The sequence below is a fragment of the Canis lupus genome, chromosome 12, assembly GCF_048164855.1.
Source record: "Canis lupus baileyi chromosome 12, mCanLup2.hap1, whole genome shotgun sequence".
NCBI classification, from domain to species: Eukaryota; Metazoa; Chordata; class Mammalia; order Carnivora; family Canidae; genus Canis; species Canis lupus.
In genome coordinates this window covers 29,770,463-29,789,969 of record NC_132849.1, presented here as the reverse complement: position 1 = coordinate 29,789,969, position 19,507 = coordinate 29,770,463, and the positions used below count along the sequence as shown (strand labels likewise).

At 45.9% G+C, this 19,507-nt stretch overlaps 1 protein-coding gene across 2 annotated transcripts in view; it reads left to right on the top strand.

Annotated features, from left to right (window-relative positions):
• The first annotated feature begins 265 nt into the window (after positions 1 to 265).
• Positions 266 to 19,507, top strand: part of LOC140601417 (two pore channel protein 2-like) — a 39,866-nt gene continuing 20,624 nt past the window's right edge. Inside the window, exons 1-8 of one of the 2 annotated variants that reach the window (XM_072770278.1) lie at positions 266 to 402; positions 9,059 to 9,147; positions 10,162 to 10,276; positions 12,531 to 12,659; positions 16,316 to 16,432; positions 16,529 to 16,647; positions 16,847 to 16,948; positions 18,479 to 18,605. In XM_072770278.1, coding sequence (XP_072626379.1) covers positions 328 to 402; positions 9,059 to 9,147; positions 10,162 to 10,276; positions 12,531 to 12,659; positions 16,316 to 16,432; positions 16,529 to 16,647; positions 16,847 to 16,948; positions 18,479 to 18,605 — 873 coding nt within the window. In that variant the 5' untranslated portion in view covers positions 266 to 327. The remainder of the gene's footprint in view (positions 403 to 9,058; positions 9,148 to 10,161; positions 10,277 to 12,530; positions 12,660 to 16,315; positions 16,433 to 16,528; positions 16,648 to 16,846; positions 16,949 to 18,478; positions 18,606 to 19,507) is intronic. The other variant, XM_072770279.1, reaches the window with a different exon arrangement.

Genomic DNA, 19,507 nt, shown 5'->3' with positions numbered 1-19,507 from the left:
TTCACCGGGGCCTCGCCACGGCCAGCCACTGAGTATATATGTATTAACCCATTTAATTCTTAAACGACTATTTTATTGGTGCTTCCACGGCCGGGGCTTTAAGCCAGGGTGGCCTCCCAACCCGTCGGCGGCCCGCCCGCGCCCCCGCCCGCGCCGGTCCTCCAGCCCCGGGCCCCGCGGCGGGCCCCGCCGTGGTCACGTGAAGGGCCGAGCGCAGCGCCCAGCGCGGGCCTCCGCGGCCCCAGGACAGAGTCCGCCGCGGCCCCAGGACAGAGTCCGCCGCGGCCCCGACGCTCGCGCATCCCGGTGCCCCGCGCCGCCGCCCAGATGCCCGGGGCCGGCCGAGCCGCGGGGGTGCGCCGCCTGCGCCCGCAGCGCCCCGAGGAGCCGCCCGCCCGGGAGGTAAGCGGGAGCCCCGAGCGCGGGCAGCGCGCGCCGACGGCAGGGTCTCCAGCCCCGGGACCCCGCGCTAGGTCGGCGCGGGCTGCGGGGGCGCAGGGCGCGGGGCGCGGGGCGCAGGGACGAGACCGCCCGCCGGGCCGAGTCCGTCCTCCGGGCCGCGGGAGCCCTGGCGCCGGGCCGCTCCGCTGGGAAGCGCGCAGGCGGCGGGAGCTCTCGGCATCCGCGCCCCGGGGTGCCCCGGGATGCCCCGGGGTGCCCCGGGCCGCAGCCCTGCGCGCCGGAGTCCGTAGGCCGAGCTGAACCCGCGCCCCCGGCCCGCGTCGGGGCTCCCGTGCCAAGACAGCGCGCGCCCCTGCGCTTCCCGGGTGCGGGTGGCCCGTGCTCGCCGCACTGTGCTCCATGGCGGCAGAAAAACATCCGAGGGTCCCCTTGCAGGAAACGCCCGGGAAGAAGGCTGCAGGATGTGGGGCTGGGAGTTGCTGATGCAGCCCCGGCTCTTCTGATCCCCGCGGGACCAAGGCGTTGGGCTCAGCTCTGCACTTTGGAAGACGTAGAGCTTCCCAGCAAACCATTCCTGGGCTGTTTCCTCTCACTGAATAAGAAAACTCGAGTGCTGAGGGAGCCAGAACTCCAGTCCTTGGAGCCCCAGCTCTGATCCAGAAAAAGCCTAACTGTGAATTACAGGATGAGGGGGCCCATTACCTGGTGGAGCCTCTGGTGTGCCCAGCTGTAAGGTGGAGATGACAGGTCACATCCCCTTAGAGGAGTCTGAGGCCCTGTCAGGCCCAGGGCACAGTGCCTGGCACACAGTGTGATGACAGCCAAGCTTCAGGCGGCTGGGAACGTTCATGTGTGCCTCATTTCCTTCGGGTTGTGCAAGCGTGTGGGAGGTGAAGGGTGCCTTACTCCCCCCTTCCTCTCCTTCTTGAGCTGGCTTCTTCAGCTCTGGCCTTTCTGGTATCGCTCCTGCCTCTTCTCGGAGGGCTCCCTGTAGCCTGCTGGCTCCTTGTGTAGGGTTGAAAAGCCCTGCCCGGTGCATTGGCCTCCCTCTTTGGCCTGCTGGTCTCTCAAAGAGGCCTGGCCACTTCCAACAGGCGAATTCTACTATGTCTCCTTAGGGGAGAGGAAAGCAGGTCATGGAGAGAGAGGAGGGGAAGGATTCTTGGTCTCTAGCTCTGACCCAACCCAGGCTGTGCTCTCTTCGTACTGCACAGCCACGGACCTGTGATCACCAGAGTGTTCTGTGACAAGAACATCTTTTTAGATTGAGATTGTCACTGTCCTCCTTCTGTGTAATGTTTCTTTGTCTAAATAAGAGAAGAATGTAAGAAACTAATAATAACTTGAGACCTCAAAAAATGCAAGAAGGGTTGAAAATAGCCCAGAGTCTTGATTAAGTCCTGGGTGAGGCTTTTGGCTTAATGCACGCCTGCAGGAATCACATACTTATGTCTCAACATCTTTCAAAGACTGCTCCCAGGCGGGCAGGCATAAAAAGTGAGGAGCCTGGTACCAACTGGTAATTCTAGCAGAATCCCCCATTTTCTGAGATAACTGTGATGATTGAGTCATTGAGCCAAGCAAGGCTCTGACCTGAGACACTTGGTAGCTACCATGACATGGTTAGTTTGGGTCACTTAATAAAAAACTACCTAGTCATCTGAAATGCATATCCACCCTTTCCTTTCAAGCAGTTTTTTAGAACCTTTTTTCTGCCTGGTGTTTCTTTGGGAAGATTCTAAGATGGCAATCCACTCCTTTGACCAACACTTTCAGCTTTGAAATTGAAATAACCCAATGCTAGTGATTCTCAGCCTTACTGTTCTTTAGAATTCCCTGGAGAGTTTTGAGAAATGTATCTGGGTTTGGGCCCTACCCCAGAGATTCTGATTTAATTGGTCTGAGTGTGGCCTGGGTAACAGTAACTTTAAAGCTACCAAGTATTGAAAGTGCAGCAGAGGCTGAGAGCCCATGTCCTGTATGCTGTTACTTTGTGATCTATATGTGATTACCTCTTGATATTTCTGTGCTTCTCTTTGAATGTTCTTATTCTTAAAACTTTTCATTCAAGTTTTAGATTGCCTGTCTTCAGGCTCTTGGTCTCCTAGTGTTCCCTTATAGTGATTTGCAGAGAAGTTTTTTGCAAGAGGAAAATGGAGTAACCAGGAAGGCTTGGGAGAGTATTAGTTAAATCAGGTAGTCAGGGACACCTCAGTGGCTGAGCATCTATCTGCCTTTGGCTCAGGTCCTGATTCCAAGGTTCTGGGATGGAGTCCTGATTTGGGCTCCTGGAGGGCAGCCTGCTTCTCCCTCTGCCTATGTCTCTGCCTCTCTCTGTCTCTAATTAATAAATAAATTTTAAAAATCAGGTGGTCATAAGCTGAAGTGCCCACAGGGGCCAGGGAGGGGCATAAAACCAGTGGCCTAGGTGAGAATGACTCAGCTGGAGAGGAAAGTGGGGCTTGTGGTGACATAGAGGGCATGTCTTTTGCCTGAAGAAGACCTTGGTTATCCACCTCCAGTTGGTTATAGCTACAGGGGCTATCATAGATTGCAAAAATGGCCACAGACTCTTCCCATCCTGGCTACAACCTCATTTGCAATGAGCCTTTGCAATTCTTTACATCAGGAGATGGAGTCAATTTCTCTAGCCCTTGAGACCCCGACCATGAGACTTGCTTTGGCCAGTGGGACGTTAGCCAATGTGACACAAGCAGAGACATGAAAAATACTCGAGCATTGGTGCTTACTCTCCTGATGCTTCTTGGAACCCTTTGACCACCAGCATCTGGAAGAGCCCTGGCTAGCCCGCTGCATGGTACACATGGCCAAGACATGTGAGTGCGGCTGTCCTAGGCCATCTCCTCCAGATGACCACACAGATCAGTTACGTTGGCCTAGACCAGAAGGACTGCTTGGCTGACCCACAGAATTTGAAAAAATAATGAGTGTTTATTCAGGTGACCTGAATATCAGGGTGGGTAGCAAAAGCATATTGAAACAGAACTCAGCATTGCCAGATGTTATGACCTTTCAAAGAGAAACCAGAAGTTTCACATTTTTGTGTAAGCTCCAGTTTTTTAAAAAATTTGTATTAGTAGCCAGCATCCATAAAGCACTCTCAGGGCCAAACAAAACACATCTTTAGGCTGCCCTTGGCCTGCAGGTTGTTGGTCTCTCTGCACAGAGGGACATGAGGTGTTCATACTAACAGCTAACTGCCACCTGTTCTTTCACTGTCTCACCATGACTGCTATGCCCCAGCTTACCCTTAGCAGCTAGCTGGTTTTTTTTTTTTTTTTTTTTTTATGTAAAATGCCCACAGTATACTTTATAACTCCAGCTTCTTTTGGCAGTCTTTCCTTTTGGATTTGGAAGCTGCTGGTATTGCCAGTCTTCACGGAGGAAGTGAGATTTGATGTGGGCCCCCAATGAAGGAAAGTTCTAGAAAGGGTACTCCAGGTTTTAGGTGAGCAAGAGATCAGGCATGGAAGTGGGGTTGGCGGTGGGACAGTGGACAATGCATGCACTAGTTTTGGCTGGAGAAGAGGCTACGGAGGGAAATAAGGGAGACAAAGTTGGAGAGAGGGGAGATCGTGGAGTCCCTCAATGCCAAGCCAGGAGTTTTACATTTGATTCTTCAGGCACTCCTGGCAAAGAGAAGTCACTAGAAGCTTTTGAATGGAGGTTGCGTGGGAAAGCAGGGATCAGCTCCATTCCAGGCATCAGTGTGCCCATAACCAGTGGGGGGAAGGAAGGGAGGCAGGATGACATGGACTGAAGATATACTGGTAGAGGGAAAAACTGAGATGGGAGAGAATATTCCTTAACATTTATGGTAACTTCTTTTTACCTTAGCTTATGGTTAGTTAGGTTAATTTTCTTATATATCGAAACAAAACACACTGGCTTTTTTTCAAAGCCCTTCTATTCACAACTTTGTCAAGGTTCTTGTCTGACTTAAAGGTGTCTGGAGCTTCCCATTGTTTGTTCCTACACTGGGGGCTTTGGGGAGGAACTTCCTAGCTCACTACTAAGGCTTCTGGAAATGATCATTCCCTCCCCTGCTGTGCTTAAGGAATTCTAAGTTATTCACCTTTCCTCAGAATGAAGTTTCCCAGGATTGAGCAGGTTGGAGGAGAAAAACCCAAAAATCTTAACTACATTTTCCAATCTTGGGGAGAGGAAAGAAAATGTCACAGTTAGAAGAGGAGAGAAGGAAAATCCAGAGAAGTCAGTTATTGCCCTAGTGCCATGAGAATACAAAGCATACAAGAAGCTGGGCAGCCCAGGTGGCTCAGCGGTTTAGCGTGATCCTGGAGACCCGGGATCAAGTCCCATGTTGGGCTCCCTGCATAGAGCCTGCTTCTCCCTCTGCCTGTGTCTCTGCCTCTTTCTCTCTCTCTCTCTCTCTCTCTGATGAATAAATAAATAAAATATTTGAAAAACAAAAAACAAGGCAGCCCGGGTGGCTCAGCAGTTTAGCGCTGCCTTCAGCCCAGAACGTGATCCTGGAGACCTGGGATCGAGTCTCACGTCAGGCTCCCTGCATGGGGCCTGCTTCCTCCTCTGCCTATGACTCTGCCTGTGTGTGTGTGTGTGTGTGTGTGTGTGTGTGTGTGTGTGTCTCATGAATAAATAAATAAAATCTTTAAAAAAATAAAAAAATAAAAACAAAAAACAAAGCATACAAGAAGCAGTAGCAAAAAGGACATATTGAGACCAGTGATTATCCATCTTACCTGCATGTTGGGAACTTCACAGATTCATCCTGGGTCTCACTTCCTTGAGGTTCTGATGCAGTTGGTCTGGGCAACGGGATCTTTTGGAACAAAGCTTTGGAGGTGGTGGTATGTGCTGTGGGAGTTCAGAACTGCTACCCAGGCAGACATTGGTGCCTCCTCAGGGCCAGGGCAACTATTTTGAGGTGCAAAGCCATCTATAAGCTACATCTGGGGGAATACTGCTTTTCAGTCTTTGCTTGTTTTCATGGTAAGACATAGGCAGTGGTTCGGTTCGCATGGAAACTTGAAGTATGCAGTTTTGAAACAGCATGTCTAACACAGCCACATTCTTGAGTTGGATGAAAATGATTTGTTTTATGGGAAGATCCAAATGGCCTTAGTACTAGTGAGAAAGCTCATTACAGTAAGTTTGCTTGTTGAGAGAACTTCTTCCCATGCAAAGAGGGGCAGGCGCCTTAGAAGTTGCAAACAAATAGGATGGAGAGAGGGAAGAAAGTAGAGGCAAAAGACAGAGCAGATGAGATTTTAAAAGAGACAGGTGTCAAAAATGGAATAGCTAAGAATGGGAAAGCTCGGAAGCATTGCAAAGGTATTGCTGTGGTTGAAAATATCAGCATATTTGAACATAACAGGCATGAGTTCAGATGGCAAGGAGGGAGTTGGAAGAGGTGCCATGGTGCTTATATCATTCAGTTTGGGGAGCCTGGTGATGTCTGAGGTGATGTCCTAACCCCCAGGGTATGGCTCGCCGAGGAATTGCTGGTGAGCAATTTTTAAAAATTAGTGTGCGTTCATTAAAAAAAAAAAAAAAAGCTCTTGTTGATACTAGCCATTTTCTACCTAAAACATTTCTAAGTATATCCTGGTGAACTCTACTGTTCCTCAGTGTTTGGGATGTTCAATGGAAAAATACTTGCTATTAATAGATTGCCTACTGAAATATTTTTTAAATATGTAAAAGAAAAATGTGTGACAAGTGTTTAACACATTTATAGGGTGCCTCTTAGTTTTTAAAGATTTTATTTATTTATTTATTTGGAGCACAATCAAGGAGGAGGGGCAGAGGGAGAGGGGGAATCTCAAGCAGACTCTGCACTGAGTGCAGAGCCCAATGAGGGGCTCCATCCCATGATCCTGAGACTGTGACCTGAGCCAAACTCAAGAGTCAGATGCTTAAACAAATGAGTCACCCAGGTGCCCTAGTGCTTCTTAGTTTTTAATAATCTGCCTTTAAGGATTGTTATACCAGCTCTGAGATGGCATATAACTCAAGAGGTGATGGGTTCATTCTTACAACAGTTAATTCATCTTTGAGATTGTTGCTCCACATCTATTTTTAATCAAAATGTTTATTTTTCTTTTCTGGCCAATTTTTAACAGTTTTATTGAACTATAATTGATATAAACTACACTTATTTAAAGTGTGCAGTTTGATGAGTCTTGGTATATGAGTAAACTTGTGATATTAATACCACACTCAAGGTAATGGACATATCTGTCACACCTACAAGTTTTCTTATGGCTGTTTCCAGCCCATCCCTTTTCCCATCCCCTTCTCCCTGTCCCCAGGCAACTTATCTGGTTTCTGCCACTATAGATTAGTTTGCATATACTAGGGTTTTATATACTCACATATAGTAGGTACTTTTGGCGGGGGACAGGAGTTAGCTTCTTTCACTCAGCAAAATTATTTTAAGATTCATCCATTTGGTTGTGTTTATCAGTAAGTCATTCCCTTTTATTGCTGAGTAAGCTTTCATAGTACACATACACCACATTTGTTTATCCATACACCTCTTTGTGGACCTTTGCTTCTGGTTTTTGACTACTAAGCTGCTATGAACATTTGTTTACATCTTTGGAATGATGTTCTAACATAAGCCACATTTTTGGATTGGATGTAAAGTCTTCGTATAGACCTATGCTTTCTTTCTCTCTCTTTGGTAAATACTTGGGAACTGGAATGGCCAAGAAGCCACCAAACTGTTTTCCAAAGTAAATGCACCATTGTCCAATCCTACCAACAATGTGTGAGAGTTCTAGTTGCTTCACAACCTTGGCAACACTTGGTGTGGTCAGTCTTTAGTTTTAGTCATTGTACTCAATGTGAAGTGGTATCTCATTGTGGTTTAAATATGTATTTCCCTAATGACTAATGATATTGAGCATCTTTTCATGTGCTTATATGCCATGTAAACATTATCTTGAGTGAAAGATCTGTTAAAAGACATATCTTAGTAATTAACTGATGTTTGTGATTTTTAATGCAATATAATTTACTTTTTAAAGTGTTGCAATATGAAATAAATTTAGGAAATGCAGTTCTACTGTGTCTACAAGTATGTATTTTTTATTTTAAATTTTAAAAATGATTTTATTTACTTATTTATGGGAGACACAGAGAGAAAGAGGCCTAGACATAGACAGAGGGAGAAGCAGGCTCTCTGTGGGGAACCCGATGCGGAACTTGATCCCCGGGGATCAAGACCTGAGCCAAAGGTCGATGCTCAACCACTGAGCCACCCAGGTGCCCCTACAAATATGTATTTTTATATATTTGTATAAAGTTTCGAATCCTTTGACCTGTCTGAATACTAGATGTGTTTGCAAAATTGACTTGCTTGAGCAGCGATGGATTTCCATTCCAACTCAGACAGGAAGATGGTCTATGTTTTGAGGAGGTAACTCCAGTAATTGAATAGATAATCAGATTGTTCTCTCCTGAAGTACATAGGATGGTCTAAATAGCTAGTCTGTGTGTGTGTGTGGTTTTTTAAATCTTATTTATACAGAATCAGAAATGTGAGTCATCACAAATGGGGCTCAACTGTACTGGTCATGAGGAGATGTAAAGTCAGATCTCAAGATGCTCCTTTGGCTGATTGAATATTATAAATCATTTTCAGCTCTATGAATGTTGGTGAGAAGCAAGAAAACAAGATGCTCATGTACCATTTAGAGTTATATCAAAGCTGTAACTTTGGGGGGAACAATTTGGTAGTATCTATCAAAATAAAAAATGCAAATACCTTTCATTCACAAGTTCAACTCAATCCCACAAAAACATTCATATGGCATAAAGATATGCATGTGTGTAATATGTATTTTTAAATATTCAATGTAATTGTGTTCAAAATAGGAAAAAAAAAAAAGGGAGCCACTGCTACAAAGGAACAAGCATTTGTTAAAAAAGTATGGGGTAGGTGTATATGTACTGTCATGAAAAAAAATGTCCAGAATATATTGTATCATACGAAGACAATTTTATTTTTTTTTAAATTATGTGTATGTATAGAGTGGGGTCATACCTTAAGAAGAAGTTAGCTTCAAAAGTCATCAAGCAAGGCAATAATGCATGTGTCAAAATTACCCTTGAAAAACAGTCTAATCAGGCAGCCCTGGTGGCGCAGTGGTTTAGTGCCGCCTGCAGCCTGGGGTGTGATCCTGGAGACCCGGGATGGAGTCCCACGTCGGGCTCCCTGCATGAAGCCTGCTTCTCCCTCTGCCTGTGTCTCTGCCTCTGTGTGTGTGTGTGTCTCTATGAATAAAAAAAACGAAAACAAAAACAAAAAACTAATCACCCATCAAGTACCCTAAATATAACTTTGTGTTTCTATATATGGGCGTGTGTAGCTCTATATATGTTTGTATGAATATACCATTTAAGCACATGTATACTATTTGGTGCTTTCTTGTTTTCATTTCTTCCTCTGAGAGCCTATGTTTGAATTCAAGAACGTTAAGCATGCCTGTGTCCAGCCTCACTGCAGGGTTCCAGTGCCTGATTACCTCTGGCAAGAGTGGGATGGGAGGGAGATGGGGGTCGAGTTTCTTTTTGTACTTACATATGAAAAAGAGAAGTGTCCTTTCCTATTCTGACTAATAGTCTCTCCTTACTTTCTCCCACGGAGGACGAGGACCTTCTCTTAGCAGCTGCCTATGTTTCTGATGCCCAGTACAACAGAAATGTTCCATTTGAAACATCTCCTCGGGCCATCAGGTAATTAAAGTGTTAAACTGTCACATAGAGCAAACTGTCCTTTACTACTTGAAGTGAAACCCAAACAGAAGACAGAAGACGTTGTCTACACAAACATTTTGAGAGGTCTCTAGGGTATGGCACATAGATTTGGATAGAATCCTAAAATTTAATGTTTGTTTTTTTAAGTTATAAGAGCATGGTGCCTCACACACAGAAAAGCATTCAATAAATACATTAAAGACAGATAAATGAGTAAATGAGAACATCCAGAACAGGAGATAGGACATCCAAAGTAAAACACATATCATCTTTTCCTCTTAGACATGGTTTGTCCTCTTAGAGCCATCTAAATGAAAAGCTTTATTCTTTTTTATTTTCTGTTCCCTTGGGACGTAATCCATACATTTGTTCTTTTCATGAGAATTGCACCTTTTCTCTCTCACCCCTAAAGGTTGAACTAAGAGCAAAGATTTGGCTCAAAATAAAAGAAAACATTTCTTATCATTAGGGCTCAGCTCCAGTGCCTCCAAAAGCAATGAACGCTTCATTCCTGGAAGCTTTGAGCAGTTTGGGGGAACTGTCCCCCACCCCCAGGAAGAGAACTGTGTGACTTCGAGATCTCTCTGAGTCTATCATGTTGAGATGGGATGATGCACATTTTAAAATTGGTTAGGCTACCATGCCGCATAATGATAGGTCACTTTAACTGGGGGTTTGCTCTGTACTGGTCACTGTTCAAAGTCCTCTAAAAGTATTCTCTTATTATTGTCACAATCACCATAAGGAAGGTACTAATCCTAGCTCGAGACTGTTAAGAGACTGTGCTATGAGAGATGATAATATGTTGATTTTTTTCTGTTAGTGTTTTGTAATGTGTGTTCAATGCAGCACTGTCCCTTGCTCCCTAGAATTTAAAGGAAATGTGGCCAGAGCCATAGTTTGTATTTTATCTACCAAGTCTTCGTGGGAAGTTTGAATGCTGTTCAATTCCTGCTCCTTGTTTATAAACATCTTTATTCTTTTCGTCTTCAGACTTTACTATTTTTATAACCACTGGACAATGCAAGTGGCCATCTACTTCTTTATTTGTGTAGACCTTTCTCTCGCCCTGTTTGAAGAACCTGCGCTGTTTCCACTGCCTTTCTTGGTAAGCATTAAGAACAAAATGGCGACCCAGACTTTGCCATTGCTGAGCTGGGTCCCATTCCTCTTCATCCCCCCTTCCCGCCCCGATTCCAATAAATATGAGCATGGTTTTATTTTTATTGCTGGGGATTGGAATAATTCTCCCTACCCATTGAGCTGATGCTTCAGTCATAGGGCATTTTCAAAGGAGTAGAAGTTAAATTGGATAGACATATGATATTTTCTATTTTTAAAGAATTTTATTTAAATTTTTAAAAAAGGGGGAGGTGGAGCAGCAGGCAGAGGGAGAAGGAGAAGCAGACTCCCTGCTGAGCAGGGAGCCCAGCATGGGGCTCGATCCCAGGACTCTGGGATCATGACCTGAGCTGAAGGCAAACAGTTAACCGACTGAACTACCCAGGGGCCCCAGACAAATTATATTTCAAAACATATCTATTAAGTGGCAAGTAGATAATGTCATGATATGGTAGAATATGCAACTTCTTGTGCTTGTCACATTTCCAGCTTTTTTCATAGTCCTAAATCACTAGAGTATTTATTGGTGGTTAGTAGCTGATCACATATGATTTTGAGTAATACATCAAATTAACCAACTATTCTAAATCAGTCTAAGTGATAAATTGATGATCTACTCATGTTAATTCCCGACTTGGTGCTGTCCTGCCTCTGAGAGTAGTTATAACAGAGACAGAAGGACTTGTAAAGCCCAGAATATTTACTGTCTGGTCCTTTAACAGATAAAGTTCATTGACATCTAGCCCTAAAGAGCAGGCTTTTATTGCCTCCCATGATTCTGTGGGTAACTGGGCCTAAGTGGGCAGATTTTCTGTTCATCTGTTATTAGCTGGGGTGGTGGATAACTGGAAGCTCTGTTGATTGCAGGCAGCTGACAGGTGCTGCTGGCCATCAGCTGGGAGCTTGCCTGGGTAGAGTGGTGGCCCAGAGTGACCTGCTCTCTTTTGCACAGCTGCTGCATGTGGCTTAGGCTTCTCTTGACAGTGGGGGGGTCGGGGAGTGGGTAGTGGGGAATCCAAGAAGGAGCATTGTGGTCTACAAGCACTCTGAGCTCAGGCAGCCCAAAGCTGTGCATAACCACTAACAAACAGAAGGGTGAGGCCTCGGCAAGAGAGGCAAGGGGCTGAGAAGACAACCCCAGGGAAGGCTCATTGAGTCCAGAGTGGGCCTTGCTAGGGAAGGACTGACTGAGTCTGCATCACACTTACTGATGTTCTTGTTGGCTAAAGCCTCTCAGATATTGGAGTCCTGAGTCACCACGGGAGGACCATCACCCAGAGGGCTGAAAACTGGAAGCATGATTCATGCAGGGCCACCAAAGTGATGGTGTAACCCACTTCCGTATGATTAAGATGCCACAATTGATGGAATCTCTGAATAGAAAACTTGTAGCCCAGTGACTATCAAACACAGAGTTGGACAAAGTGGAGCTGTACTGACCCAGAGTCTGCCCCTTTCTTCCTGTCCCTTAGGGAATCCATTCCTCCAGCCCTCACCCCAGACCTTCTGTCTTCCCAGTCTCTGCCAGATTGCCCTTTCCCTATCTCTTCCTGCTGTGCCACCCTCCTCTCCCCATGATGGAGATAAGTGCCCTGGCTAGGGAGGACTTACTGCCTCAAGGCAATCACAAGACAGCATGGGCTGCGGTTACAGGCTGCCCATCTGGCTGGCTGTAGGGATTTTGGAGCTGGTGTCCCATAACCTATGGAGGAGACAGTGAGGACTTGACACTGGGGCTCAGTGGCCTCTGTTGTTTGCTCTAACCAACCACACACATAGGCAGAGGGCAGCAGTGGCAGAGATGGCTAAGAACGACCCATATTTCAAATCCCATCTTTGGGGAGTACTATAGTATTAGAAAAGCTGAATGTCTAGATGCCTACTCTAAATATGAGCATGGGGATTGGAGAGCACAGAACATGGCTGTTTCTATCTTCCCTGGCCTCCCTTTTTCTGGGGAAATGCTTTCTGAGTCCCTTGCCTACTGATTAAGCCCCTCCCAGGAAGCCCTGCCTGTTGGGTCATGGGATTCATGGCTCAAGGGCAGGTTTCCTTTTAAGAGGAAGAAACCATCCCAACCAGCAAAGAACTTGGCTGCAACTGTCAGTGGGATTAAGGGACACTGCTGATTCTCAGAGGGTGGCATCAAGGTGGCTGGGGTCTGGGCAGTTACAAGAGAGCTAAAGCTGAAACTCCCCATGGCTGGGGGCTGTGTTTCTTCTCCGTTTTTCTGCATGCAGGCTACCTCAATAGCAGAAGTGCTCTGTCTGACTGCGTTCTTTGGGAGACTTGTACATTTTGCAAAAGTCACTCCCCAGATGGTTTTCTGGAAGGATACGAAAAACATCTGCATCATGGTAACCATAGTGGTGAGTGATCATTATAGTGCCCTGAAGAGTTTGTGATCAAAGGCAGAAACTATGAAGAGAAAAGGTGGAATAGATTTGACTTGGTTAAAGCAACAGTGACAGACTTTGGCACAGCAAACACCACTAGCACAAGTACAAGTGAATCCCAACTGTGAAGCAAATAAGGCAAAATATGACAGTGTGAATGCTGTATTTGAAGGTAGCAAGAGCACTTCCAAATTGAAGGGGGAAAAAACAAACTCCAGTAATGCTGAAAATAGAGGAAGGCATCTTGTAGAAGAAAAAGTGAATAATGGTAAATATGAAAAAGATGTATAATTTAAAAAAATATATTAAGACAGCAATTAAAACACCATGTGTTTATCTATGAAGTGGTATGAGCAAAACTGCGAGAAAAAAGAACCTCTTACACTCTACTGAAGGGACGAATAAGCTGTCTTTCTGGAAGGCTGTTCTGCAGTTCCTTTCAGAAGCCTTCAATGTGTATTCCATTCCTGGGAATTTATCTTTAGGAAAGGAGGATGTGTTCAAAGATATAGCCACAAGAGTGGTCATGGCTGAACTGTTCATAATACCGAAAAATTGGAAACAACTCCATTTCCTGACAGATACATGTTAAAGAAAAGGTGACACATCCACTCAGCCCTTTAAAATAGTGCTGAAGTAACATCCTGTGTCTGTTCCCAAGGGGAGGTGCTTATCATTCATTAGGTCAAAAGAACAAGTTACAATAGAGCTGAATCTCATCTTGGTTAAGAAGAAAAAGGAGAGAAGGTGTACAACATTCACAGGGCAATCTGGGAGGATATACGCTAGGCAGTTATGCCCAGAGGGGCTGTACGTAATCCCCAGGGAGGCCCCTTTGGTGATTAGATAAAGGTACTTGAGAGTTAGCATATGGCAAAGCAGCCAGCCTGCCTGAACCATGGTTCTTTCCAATTAACCCCTGGCTCAGCCTGCAGGCCTCTAAGCCATCTGTTTTCAGAGCTTCCACAAACACTGATAGGTAGGGGTCCCCATGCTGTTGCTGTTACCCATTTCGCCTCCGAGTTTCTTTTGTCTGTGGCCAACTGCTTGCTAGCAGTTTCTACATCTGCGTGTCAACACAAACCTAGTAGGATGAGACCCACTGTCTTTGACTCCAGCGCTCCCCTAGCTGTTTGTGCCTTAGGTCCCGACACCCAGTTCCTAGTCCTCTTAGTCAAGATTCCCTTTTCTTTCTTGCATCTGGCCTCCCCAGAGACCCTCGCAATACCTCTTGCCCCGTGTCCATCCTCCCTGCTTGGACTATTGCAGTAGTCTCTGATGTGGCCACACATTGTCTCTTTGTTGCATGCCATTCTGTTCCCACAATGTGGTCCAGTCCCTGGCCACCCCTTTTGGGAACTGCCACGGTCACCTCAACCTCAGTTCCCCGGCTGATACATCCATTTGAGATACCGCAGCTGGATTAATTCTTCAGAAGCACATCTTCGATTATTTCCCTCTCACACTCAAAAATGTCTGTGAGCTCCACCAGACAATTCAGTGCCCCCAATCCTGCAAATTTGTTCACAGAGGCCTCTTTACTCTAGCCAGCCCGAGTCGCCTGCTACCCTACACACATACCATTCACCCCTCCTCAGGCTGCGGTGGCTCTTGTGCCTGAAATACCCACGGTCTCTTCTCACCTTGCTCTGAACATTTGTTTTGATCTCCCTTCACGCATCTGCTGAGCCCTCAGAATATATAGACTATCTATCTGTGCTTTTCTTATTTTTAGAAATATTTATTAAAATATTTGTGGCACACTCAGTCTGGGAGGGGTACCTGTGACCACAGGCTTGGATTTGGTCTATAATGCCATCCATGCTGCCCGATGCAGAATGGCAGAAGATGGAGAGGGGAAGTGGGAGAAGGAGGTTATTTTTGGAAGAAAGAGCAATCCAAAAAATCTTGAATATATAAGATAGAGGGAGATGCTCCTGCTAATCTCCTCCCAAAAGAGGGTGTTCTTTCATAACCTCATCTGCTGCTTGGCCCCCTCCTAGGCCAGGGTCTGATGTACCTCTGTATCTCCTAAAACTCCTAGCCCAATGCTTAAGATACTGTGGGCACACAGGCACTCTAAAAATTTAAGTCAGATCACGGTGCTTCCCTGCTTTGAATCTTCCAATGCCTTCCATCTCACATTGTAGAAAAGCCAAAGTCCTTGTCACAGCCCAGGCTCTCTCGTCCTCTCGTGTCTTCCACCCACCCCTTCCCACACCCTCCATGCACAGTGGGGCTGCTTCAGGCTGCTGTGTGCACCCTCAGCCCTTTGCCACACCCGGGTGTTCTCCAGAGCACAGACTACCACCTGCTGCAGAGCGTATTTATCATTGGGACTGTTCTTTCTTACTGGAATGAGCGCTCGTGAGGGCAGGCACTGCTCACTAAGCTCTTTGCTCTCTCTCCAGAACTAGAAGGACACCCTACACTAAGACACACTCTGTAAATGCACGGATGGAGTGAACCGAATGAGAATGCACTCTTGCCCTGTCTGGGTTTGTCCATCATCTGTTCCCTGGCATCTCACTCCTTTGCCTTTGATGCCCTCATTTGAAAGACTTCCAGGATTCTCCAGGTCCTGGGAATGAGACTTACCCTTTCAGCCTGGCCCTCAAAGCCACCTGCCACTAATCCTCATCACTTCCTGCTTCATCTGACCGCACCCCACAGGGCCCTCTGCTTCCCAGACACACCAAGACTGTTCCTCCCTGAGAGTCCCTTTACTATGTCTTATTGCTGTGGCTCTTGACTTTTTTGAGTTTTATACTTTTCAAACTATCTTTGTTTTAAGATTACATCAAGGAGTGCCTACCCACGTAGCCTTCTCTAACGCCATAATGTTTGGTGATTGCCTGTCCCAAGGGAGCAGGAGCCTGTCCCCGCTCCCCTGGGACAGCCACACTAGGTTCCCTCTGGTCGGTGCCCAGCACAGCTAGCCTCTTCCTATGTCTGTGTCCTGTCTCTCACCCTGTGTTGGATCTTACTGGGGCCTCTGTGCCTTGCTCAACAAACACTTTGATGGTGGTAGATTATTATTTTTTACTTACATTTTCCTAGAACACACTAGGTTCTTCTTTTGCCCTGTTCTCAGGTGATCACAAACCCAGGCAATAAGGATCAGTAAGGATTTTCTGTGTTCTGGATTTTCCTACCTCTGTTGCTAGGCAACACAACCTCTCTTTCATATGTCAAATTGAAGAAAAGTTAAAGTTATTTAGGATGTAGTGTGGAAGCATGTAACAGTGCAGATAACTGCATGGGCTCTGATGTCAGACTCCATGGATTCCACTGTCAGTTCTGCCCCTTCCTAGCTATGTGGCCAGGGCCACATGCTCACCCTCTCTGTGCCTCAGGGGTCTCTATCCAGGGATAGTGCCCACCTCAGAGGTGTGGTAAGGATAACAGAGAATAATTATGGGAGGTGCTTTTTATACTCCATGGTACATAATAAATACACAAATGACAGCAATTATTAATCTTCTATTACAAAATTAGAATTATACTCTTTATGAAACTTGCATTAGTGACCTTCCTTCTGGGTCAGCGAACGCGCATCCACACTGTCACTTCCTGTGTGTGTCCTCTAGCAGTGTGACACTGACGGTTTTGTCCTGTGTCTCTTACAGCTGACCTTAATCGATTTGATTATCTATGGTTCCCTGGAAGCTGTTAATATCCACAGCATTCGGTGGTCCAGGGCCCTAAGGCCAGTCTTCCTAATTAACTTCCCTGAAAGCCGTCAGGTAAGGATATACCTTAAGGATATGCAAGGGTTTGTTTTTGTTTTTGCAGAAAATTAGCTAATTTCTTGTACCTGAAATTAAATTTCATCTCCACAGATCCGAAGAACTTTCAGAAGCATCCGGAACACTCTGCCCGATATCCTCTACGTCTTCCTCTTGTTTATGTTCAGCGTGCTAATCTTCTCCCTTATGGCCTTGAAGCTTTTTGGGGTTAGGTGAGCACACTGCTTTGGAAGTTTCTGCCTGTGAATTCTCTCCTGTGTGGGTTCAGCCTGATGGTGGCAGAGTTTGTCACAGGAGTCTTCCTCATTCAGACCCTCCAGGAGTGCTCTTGAAAGGGGAAAAATGCATCAGAAACCACAACTTTATTTATGTGTGTGAGTTCCTCACTCTGTGTTTTTGGTTCCTCCTTAGGAGTCTTAAAACAGTGGAAGGCTTGCCCTACTTCACAGATATCCTGGAGATAGCGTTTGAACTCTACGTGCTGGTCACTACTGCGAACAGCCCCGATGTCATGTACGTCCATCCCAGCTCACGTTCATGGACATTTGCTACCAGGACAGACTTCACTTAGTTAAAGACGGCTGTCTGCTAACACCAGCAGGCCTGAGAAAGGCGAAATAGTGATTTTTCTATGTATTCATATTCATTATAAAAATTTTCAAGGAATGTGAAATGTTTACACTAATGATAGCCTACCCTCTTTATTTAAAACTGAATTTAGGGGATTAAAAAAAAAATCTGAAAGCAACAGGAAACATTTCTTGAGACACAACTCTTAAATATTTGAGCCCACTTTCTATTCCGGGACTTTTTTGAGTCTTAAATTTAAGTAGTAAGACATCTGTATGAAGGAGTCATGGCTTGACCTCCTAAGTATTGGTGTGCTTTTCTGGTTAAAGGAAGCGAGAAAGAAATGTAAAGATTCACAGTTGTTGCCTTCCTTCCCAAAATGCCAATTTCTCCACACAGGCGGACTTTACTTAGGAGGAAAACATTATGTGGGTTTTTTTTTTCCCCTAATGTCCTTTGTATTATGGATTAGCCCTGTTTGTGGAAGTGAAATTATTAAACAGCACTACAGAACTCTAACTACAAATGTCAGTCCCAACTCATGCTGTACTGCTCTTTGGGACAGGTGCAGGTTTTCTGTCATCTAGTTCTTTTTTATTTTTTTAAGATTTTATTTATTTATTCATGAAAGACACAGAGAGAGAGGCAGAGACATAGGCAGAGGGAAAAGTAGGTTACTTGCGGGGAGCCCGATGCAGGGCTTGATCCCAGGATCCTGGGATCACGTCCTGAGCCAAAGGCAGACACTCAACCACTGAGCCACCCAGGTATCCTTGTCATCTAGTTCTATGTGGGATCATCACGTTGTTCTGGGTTGTTGCTCACTCTTGAGCCTGGTTCAGACAAAACACAGGCAAGGTATAGTTCTGGCCAAGGGTGTGCTCTTGGATATTTCCCTCAAACCTTGCCAGCAGTGCCCCCACCACCCCCCATTTAAAATATGATTTCCATTAAAGGTGGAGTAAGCACACATCCTGATTTATGCCTCTCATCTTGGTGCTATTATTATGGTGCCCCTTTCCTTCTCACTGTCCTAGAGTGGCTAGAAAATTATTGGGCCCCCCAGCAGAGCACCCTGGTGTCCCTGAAGAGCCTTGAGTAGAAGCCCAAGCCACACTGCTTTGAGAGTTCTGGGCAAGTCTGTGTCCTTTCTAGGCTTCAGTTTTCTCATTGTGAAGGGAGGGAATGGGATCAGGGAATCTCCAGGGTCCTAGCTGCCAACTCTATAAAGCACTAAGAAATTCAGAAGGCAAGTTCTGAGTCAGCTAGTTAGCGTTAGGGCTGGTGATGGCTCTGTGGCCCCATTGGATAGCAGATAATGATGCAGCATATGCAGGGCAGTGAGAGTAAGAGAAGGTTTTGCTATGCCTTGTGCATGTGGATTGTCCATCTAGGATGGCACCTGAGGCCAGCCTTTTATGTGCTGGGGACCTAAGCTATGAAAAACCATGCAATATCATTCTTTCCTTCTAGGATGCCTGCCTATAACTTCAGTCGGTGGTACTCTCTGTACTTCATCACCTACATCATCATCAATACCTACATCTTCATGTCCGTCTTTCTGGCTGTGGTCTACAACAATTACAGGAAGCACTTAAAGGTACCATACATGAGTGAAAGGGCGGGTGGGAGTCGGGGGACTGGGCATCTGGGCTGGGTCCACAGGCGGGGAGGCTGGCAAATGCATGTGGTCAATATTTGAAAGTGTCCTTTTTCTTTTGGCTTTGGCCAATCTGAAGACTTATTCGGTGTCTTGCTCTATTCTGCTGGGTGGGGCGGCTCTTTACCAGTCTAGTCATGGGTCTAACAGTGAGTCTGGACATTGTGGGCAGTGACAGGGCTCTAGCTTTACTCCTTGCTCTTAAGGCATGAAGTTGCTCATGGCTCCTTGAAATGTTTTTCCTAAGAATGGGGGTTGGGATATTCTGCAAGCTCCCAACTCCTTTTCCCCTCTCCAGCAGAAGCAGAAACTTCTTAAAGCCAACAGTTCCTGCCCTCGTACCTGCCTGTTTGATTTATGTCTGGAGAATTCCTGGAGGTGTTGGGTGGGCAGAAGCTTCTGAGTACTCGGAGTGGAGGATGTTTTATTTCCAGCCCAGAATCCACCAGGATACCTCAGCCATGTCAGCCCTGCACACCTCTCTCCTTGGTTGATTTTTCATATTGCAAGACTAGCTGCACAGATAGGCTTTTCATCAAAAAGTGATTTTCCTTAAGGGAAGACTTTGCCTTTTGGCTCGTGATCCTTTTAGTTCTGTCCTGAGTTTTTCATTGCATAGGGCTGCTGCCACCAGGGAACAAGAAGAAAGTCAGGGAGAACTTCAATAGTTTGCGGCTAAGGAGAAACAGATGGTAGGGCTGAGCCTGAGATTTGGCCCAATTGGCCTTTGAAGATGTCTGACCTGTCTGGGCCCTGATGAGTCTATGCACTGTGGGGCCTTGGGCTACCCCTGCCTCAGACACCAGGCCTCCAGGGACCCTCCTATCCCGACTTCCTCCCTC